Here is a 6,678-nt window from a genome sequence, read left to right as displayed (position 1 = left end):
TAGGATTTAAACATATGAATTTTTGGAGCACACAAGTCATCCATCCATAGCAGGCAAGATTAGGCAGCTAAAGCCAGCCACCATCTCTAGGCTGATGGACAAATGGAAGATGATGTTTCTGGAGCTCTAGGACTGGTGTCAAAGAGAAAAGCTGGAAGGACAGGTTCAGGGGGAGAAAAGCTATAAAGGAGAAGCAGCAAGCATTAGGACTGAGGTAGGGGACAGGGAAGAAATATCTTGGCTTTTTGCCTTTCCTTCCACCTTCTAGTTTCCTGCTGATGTCTCCCACTGGGCAAATCACAGCTGGAACTCAGCTGTCCAGGAACCTGGTGAATGTAGCTTGAAAGAGTCAGCACCCCTGTAATACCAAGGAGAGCAAAGTAGGGGAAGAAATGGATGTGAGAACAAAAAAAGGACTAAGCAGTAATCAATTCTTTTTAACTTTAAAAATAAACCTTATTGAGGTATAATTTACGTAACAATACACTTATTTAAAATGTACACTTGGATCCTTTTTGACAAATGAATACACCTATATAAAACACCCAGCCAAGATATAGAACATTCTAATCCCTCCCACAAAGTTCTACTTAACTCCTTTTCCATGAATCCTCTATTCCATGTCAGTCCTAGACAACCACTAATCTGCTTTCTGTGACTATAGATTAGTTTTGCCTATTCTAGAATTTCATATAAATGGAATCATGAGGTTTGTTCTCTTTTGTGCCTAGACGTTTCTCATTCAGCATGGTTTTGAGATTCACCCATGTTGTTGTGTTTATCAGTAGTTTTTTTTTAATTGATGAGTAGTATTCTATTGTATGAATACACCACAATTTGTTTATCCGCTCACTATTGATGTACACCTGGGTTTTGTCCAAGTTTGAGCTGTTATGAATAAAAGTATTGTAAAAAATTTATATACAAGGGTTTTTTTGGTGATGTGTGTCTGCGTGTGTGTTTGGTGGACACGTTTTCATTTCTTGTGGGTAAATATCTGGGAGATGGATTACTGGGTCATATAAGAAACTAACTGCCCAACTCAACACTTTTATTTAACCTTTTTTTTTTAAAGTTTTTTATGATTTTGGCCATACCTCATGGCTTGTGGGATCTTAGTTCCCCAACTGAGGATTGAACCTGGGCCCTCAGCAGTGAAAGCACCAAATCCTAACCACTAGACCACCATGGGATTCCCCTTTTTAATCTTGAAATGTCATCCTTAATCATGAATGTCCTTGAAAGAACATGTGCATTTCCTCCAAAGAGCTAAGGCTTAGAGAACAATTTTTATGACAAATCTAAAAAAAAAAAAACCTTTAAAAAGTTAACTGCTCTTAATACATATGTTTTTTTATAGCTCTATTTAAAAATAGACAACAAGAAAGGGGATTAGGGAAGTATAAGAGGAGAGGAACTGAAAAGGGAAGTAAAGCCATGCAAAACAATGACTAAAAAGACTTGACAATGGCAGAGCCATCCTACACAGCTGCCCTGAGACCCAGCACCGCTGTCAGCAACCTCTGGCGAAGCTCCTCTGTCAAACGGATGCAGCAGGATCCATACTGATCTTTTGTAAAGGAATATCTTCATTAATATAAGCAAACACACCTCTCATTTATAGTAATGTAGAGGTGTAGGCTTTTTCTTTTACTCTTAGTAGTAATGTTTCCCCAACACAGAACACTTCCTTTTGATATGTGGGTTGAGTCATAAATTAACGTCACAAAGAAATGTCACCTAGAGGAGGGAGGCAACTACATTACAAAGTAGGAAGGTGTAGCTTAGATGTGAATTGTTAACAGTTGACAGCCTTGTGCTCTTGAACTAAATGTCATTGTGTCAAATTCTGAGATATTAAATAGTTGTTGCAATGTAAAATCGCAGACATTTAGGTTTTGTAGCCTTATAAGTTATGTCAATCTTTTCTAGACATTCTGAAATGGAAATGAACAGGTGGATTGAAAACAAAGGCAAATAAAGAGTTTAAAGAAATAAAGTTTAAAGACTTTCTTGGCATCGCATAAAGAAGTCGCTCTACACTGGTGATGTTTTAAACAAAACATGTATAAATACAGTTAGCTTGTCTGGAAACAGACTTATTTATTGGGTCTTACCATTTACCTTTGAGACAAAAATAAGTAGTTATAGAGGACTCATGCATTACTCAGTATACACTTTCTATCATGTATTATTTAATCTCAAGCTAAGAAAGAGAATGGACGTCTATTTTACATGATGCCATAATGTACATTAGTGAGCTCAACCCACTTATTCTTAAAATAACAGTATCACATCAGGGATTTAGAATACAGTATTATATGAAAACAGTTGGCAGGGAGACTCCTTCTGCCATTAATAACTGACTAGAAATGTTATTTCAGACTCTAAATCCAACTGAAATCCAGAAGGAATAAATGGAGAGGATGGGGTGGATATTTTGTGAACATGTTTTTCAAAGTAGAGAAAGAATCACTATCTTTTTGCTGAATTATATGTTGCCATGGACATGGCAGTATGCAGTAATGATGCTGTCATCTATACAGCTGTATAACAACACAGCTTCTCCCTCTCCCACTCCCCTCAGTAAGGCTTGAAAATAATAGGTTTGTGTGTGGTTTGGTAAGAAAATTAGAATAATTTAAAGTTGTTTCACTTTCAGTCTACAAAAATAGAGACTCAGGGGGATGGGGAAGAAGAGCAAACAAAATGTACCAAAAAATACAGATTATGTAATAAAGTATATATTTGTTGTTGAGTCACTAAGTCATGTCGGACTCTTGCGACTCCATGGACTATAGCCCCCCAGGTTCTTCTGTCTTCTGTCCATGGGGTTTCCCAGGCAAGAATACTGGAGTGGGTTGCCTGCAGACACTCAAGAAGGGTGTCTTGATGTGCTGGAAATCTGATGGCTTTGCAGTAAAAATAGAGCTGTTTTTAGTCCTTGTTGCATCGCATTATCTTGAAGTCTCAGTTTTTTCATCCATGGAATGGAATCACGGTAATACCTTCTACCTTGAGGCGCTATTACAAGGATTAAGAGGATGAATATAACGCATAAACTATAAAGCTTTTTAAAAATAAGGCTTGATAGATGTATTACACTGTTGAGTCTTTAAAGTCAGAGAAGAGTACAGGAAAAAGGGTCTAGAAAGGCTTTAGAAGCTGACAATCTGGGTTCCAATTCCAATGCCACGACTAGGAGCTTCCACACCTTGAAAAAACAAATGTACTTAATCCTGCTTCCTCTTTTTGGGAAGTGAGGATAACACCACTTCACAGAATCAGATAGATGAGAGAATGGAGGCAAAGGAACCTACCTTTGTAGATGTTGAATGCCTTCCCCTGCAAACTACTTATTAAATTAATGTCATCGACAACAGAAGGTATTCACACTGTGGTATCTTTCCGCACATAGGGACCCTAAGACAAGACAGGACAGATAAGGAAAACTGAGGTGAATCCAAATCAAGGAGACCAACTGCTAGACCGGGCGAATGTCTTAGTTCCCTCTTAACCACTTTGAGGTTAGGGTATCCACACAGTGAAGGCATTCAGAGTTGGAGAGGAGACCAAGTCGAGTGCCCCTTTCGACTCCGTGGACTCGACGGGAGGGACCCTGAAATTGTTCCTTAGAGGCCGGTTGCCATGGCGACGGTCTCTAGGCAGCTTGGGCTGCGCTCTCCCTAGGGCTAGAGGGTGGGCCTCCGCCGGACCCCGCGCGCGCGCCCGAGACCAACTTTCCCTCCAGACCCGTGAGGGGCGGCGCGCTCCGCCCCCCGGCCCCGGGCCGCGCACGTCCGGGCTCGGCGGCGCGCACGCCTGCGGGAGCCCTCTCCAGGCAACCTAGTGCTGATCGCTCGTGCCGGTGCGGCCGTTAACCGCCCTTGCGGGAGCCGGAGGCTCGCCAGCAGCCCCCCTCCTCTTCCTGGGCCTCCCCCACCCGTTTCCCCGGTCGGCCCTGGGGCATGAGCAGCGATGGCCGGCTGCAGCCCTGAGGAGAAAACTTACCGGCGCTTCCTGGAGCTATTCCTGGGCGAGTTTCGCGGACCGTGCGGCGGCGGTGAGCCCCAGCCAGAACCCGAACCCGAAGAGTCGGAGCCCGAGCCCGAGCCCGAACTGGTGGCGGCTGAGGCGCGCGAGGCGTCGGTCGAGGAAGCCGGGGAGGCGGCGGCCGCCGGGGCCGCGTCGGAGGAGGGGGAGCACGAGCAGGAGCGAGAAGACCCCGAGCCTGAGGAGGAGGCGGTGGAGGAGGAGGCGGCGGCGGCGGCGGGCGAGGAGGCGGCGGCCCGGGGGCAGTCGGCCGTGCCGCCGCCGCAGCCCCGGCTGCCGCCGCTGCCCCCGCTGCCGCGGCCGCTGTCGGAGCGCATCACCCGCGAGGAGGTGGAGGGCGAGAGCCTGGACCTGTGCCTGCAGCAGCTCTACAAATAGTTAAGTAGCGGGGCTCGGCCGGGGGGTGGGCCGCCGTCCCCGCCGCGCCGGCCTCGACGCGGCTCCCTCTGCCGCGCGAACTGCTCGCTTTTCCGCTCCTCATCCCCCCCGCCCGCCTCACGCCGGCGCCCTGGCGAGGTTGGAAGCGCCCCCGCTGCTCGGACTCGAGCGGTCGGCGGCGAGATGCCCACGCCCGCCGCGGCCCCCGCGCCTCCCGCCGGGGCCCGGGAGCCGCCCCCCGCGCCCTCCCGCCGGGCTCCCGGCTTCCCGCTTCTCCCCGGCCGCCCACTTCTTTCTCCACTTCTCACACCTTTTCTGCTTGGTGCCCGGGAAGGTCCTTCCTTCTAGTCTTGAGAGCTCCCTCTTCCCAGCCCTCTCCTTCCTGCTGCAGGCTTTCCTCCCACCCGGGTCTGTCTTTTTCCCGGCTCGAGTCCCCCCCTGTTGTTTGGCGGCGGAGAGACGCGGTCTTCTTTCTAGGCAGGAGCTGCTTGCTAGGTGCCTCCTGCGTAACCGCAACAAAGATGATAATCCCGGCCCCAGATCCACAGGAGGGGAGTCTGGAGTCGATTTTCTTCTGTTGGGCGCTCAGTGTTGAAAGTGTAGATGGCTTAATACACGGAAGCCTCGTATCGTAGTTTAATGATACTTGATAACTCTTAATTGAGGGAGGTGGGAAGGAAATGGGGAGGGACGGAAAAGGAAAATTTTACCTGCGGGCCTTCAGGTGAAAGACAGAGTCGTAATTCGTTAAAGTGGAAAACTCTGGCTGGTTTGATAAAATTGCAATTAGGTGCAGTATTTTCAGTCCATTAAGTAGATGGGGTAGAGAGAAAGCAGATGGCTTAGCTACACAGATGAAAGTCTAAAATAGAAAGGTCAAGGCTCTGCCTTTCATCCCAGTTTTTATGGGCCTGAAATAGAAGCAGTTTACAATTGCGTTTCTTTCTAAATGGAATTGTTCTGAAATAATGACAGAGGAGAATACTAACAAGTTTCTGAGAACACTGGTAAACCTCGACAGCCTTTTGCCATTCTGCTGATAGTTGTAATGAAAGATGTTACTCTGTCCCCATCAAAAAGTTTGCTACTGCAAGATTCACTGCAGTTAAGATCTCTTCTTGGATTTTTTTAAAAGCTTAGATTAAGAGAAGGACCTGGAAAATAAAGGTTTTGTCTTTTTCCAACCTAACAGACACCTGATCAGATCATTCTTCCTGTTAAAACAGAAGCTTGTCAACAGGAAAAAAACACTGAACATATATGCTGTAAAAGTGGACTGTGTTGATGTGTCCCATATTTTATACACTATTGAAATTTCAATTTTGAAATCCTATCTGGTTACCAAAGTCATACTGCTTTTTGGGAAATGTAAAATGGCATGTAAAAACATCTTAGGAGTTTTTCTTCCTAGTGTTTGTAAACAATCGTAGAATAGAGTTTATGAAATATAATTTTTAATACTATATAGACACTTAAGACTTCTTGCTTAAAATAAAATGGAATTGTTTACTGAAGTGGAAAGATTTATCTCAGCATCAGACTAACTCTATTTTGACAATTTTACCTTTACATATGCAATTGCAGAATTAAAGAAATACACATTTAAACATTAGAGAAGGTCCATTTCAAAAAAAGAGTGTCATTAGCTTAGAACAACTTTGAATATGTACCATTCAAGGTTTTTTAAAAATGAAATCTGTATGATGATGGTAGGTTGATGTGTGTTTTGCCACATGGAAAGGGAGCAAGATTTTCCATACATGTATAAACTAGAAAAGTATTCAGATTATAAAATGGCAATCTAATTGAGGAAGTTTAGATTTGAAGTAAAACTAGCAAAATTGAAGTTGGAAAACAACTGTTTTGTGCAGAAGCTATTAACTTATGTTTTACTCAGATATAAAACGCCTGGCTTGTTTATGTAAAGTATCTTCAACGTTGTTAACAGACTGAAAAAAAAGACAAAACAAAACCCAAAAACCTAAAAGTCTCATAGTTTAAAAACACATACTTTTTGTGCTTTATTATTTATGAAAGAAAATCATACAACTTGGCCACAAGAATCAGTACTGGAAGACATTGTAGAGATGGATCATTTTCCTGTTCGCTTCATTTTACAGAAGAGAAAACTGACGATCCTGATTCAGAAATGACAAATTATGTACAAATGGTTTTCCAGCATTTTTCAATATAATTTTTGAACCTCAAAACTCTCAGAGTTGTCAAATTTCCTAGGAAAAATTGAGT

At 44.2% G+C, this 6,678-nt stretch overlaps 1 protein-coding gene and 1 long non-coding RNA gene across 2 annotated transcripts in view; one reads left to right on the top strand and one right to left on the bottom strand.

Moving 5' to 3' along the window:
* Positions 1–1,381: 1,381 nt before the first annotated feature.
* Positions 1,382–5,082, bottom strand: LOC129649727 (uncharacterized). The gene is made up of 4 exons (XR_008713228.1): positions 4,742–5,082; positions 4,012–4,129; positions 3,321–3,423; positions 1,382–3,024 (listed from the first exon to the last, which is right to left on the bottom strand). It is a non-coding gene; the product is annotated as an uncharacterized LOC129649727 (long non-coding RNA).
* PPM1E (protein phosphatase, Mg2+/Mn2+ dependent 1E) overlaps positions 3,850–6,678 on the top strand; it is a 224,608-nt gene continuing 221,779 nt past the window's right edge. The window contains exon 1 of the mRNA XM_055577489.1: positions 3,850–4,430. Coding sequence (XP_055433464.1) covers positions 3,979–4,430 — 452 coding nt within the window. The 5' untranslated portion in view covers positions 3,850–3,978. The remainder of the gene's footprint in view (positions 4,431–6,678) is intronic.

Source organism: Bubalus kerabau, chromosome 4 (genome assembly GCF_029407905.1).
Source record: "Bubalus kerabau isolate K-KA32 ecotype Philippines breed swamp buffalo chromosome 4, PCC_UOA_SB_1v2, whole genome shotgun sequence".
Classification (NCBI taxonomy): Eukaryota; Metazoa; Chordata; class Mammalia; order Artiodactyla; family Bovidae; genus Bubalus; species Bubalus kerabau.
The sequence above is the reverse complement of the archived record's forward strand: the minus strand, read 5'-3'. Positions and strand labels throughout refer to the sequence as shown.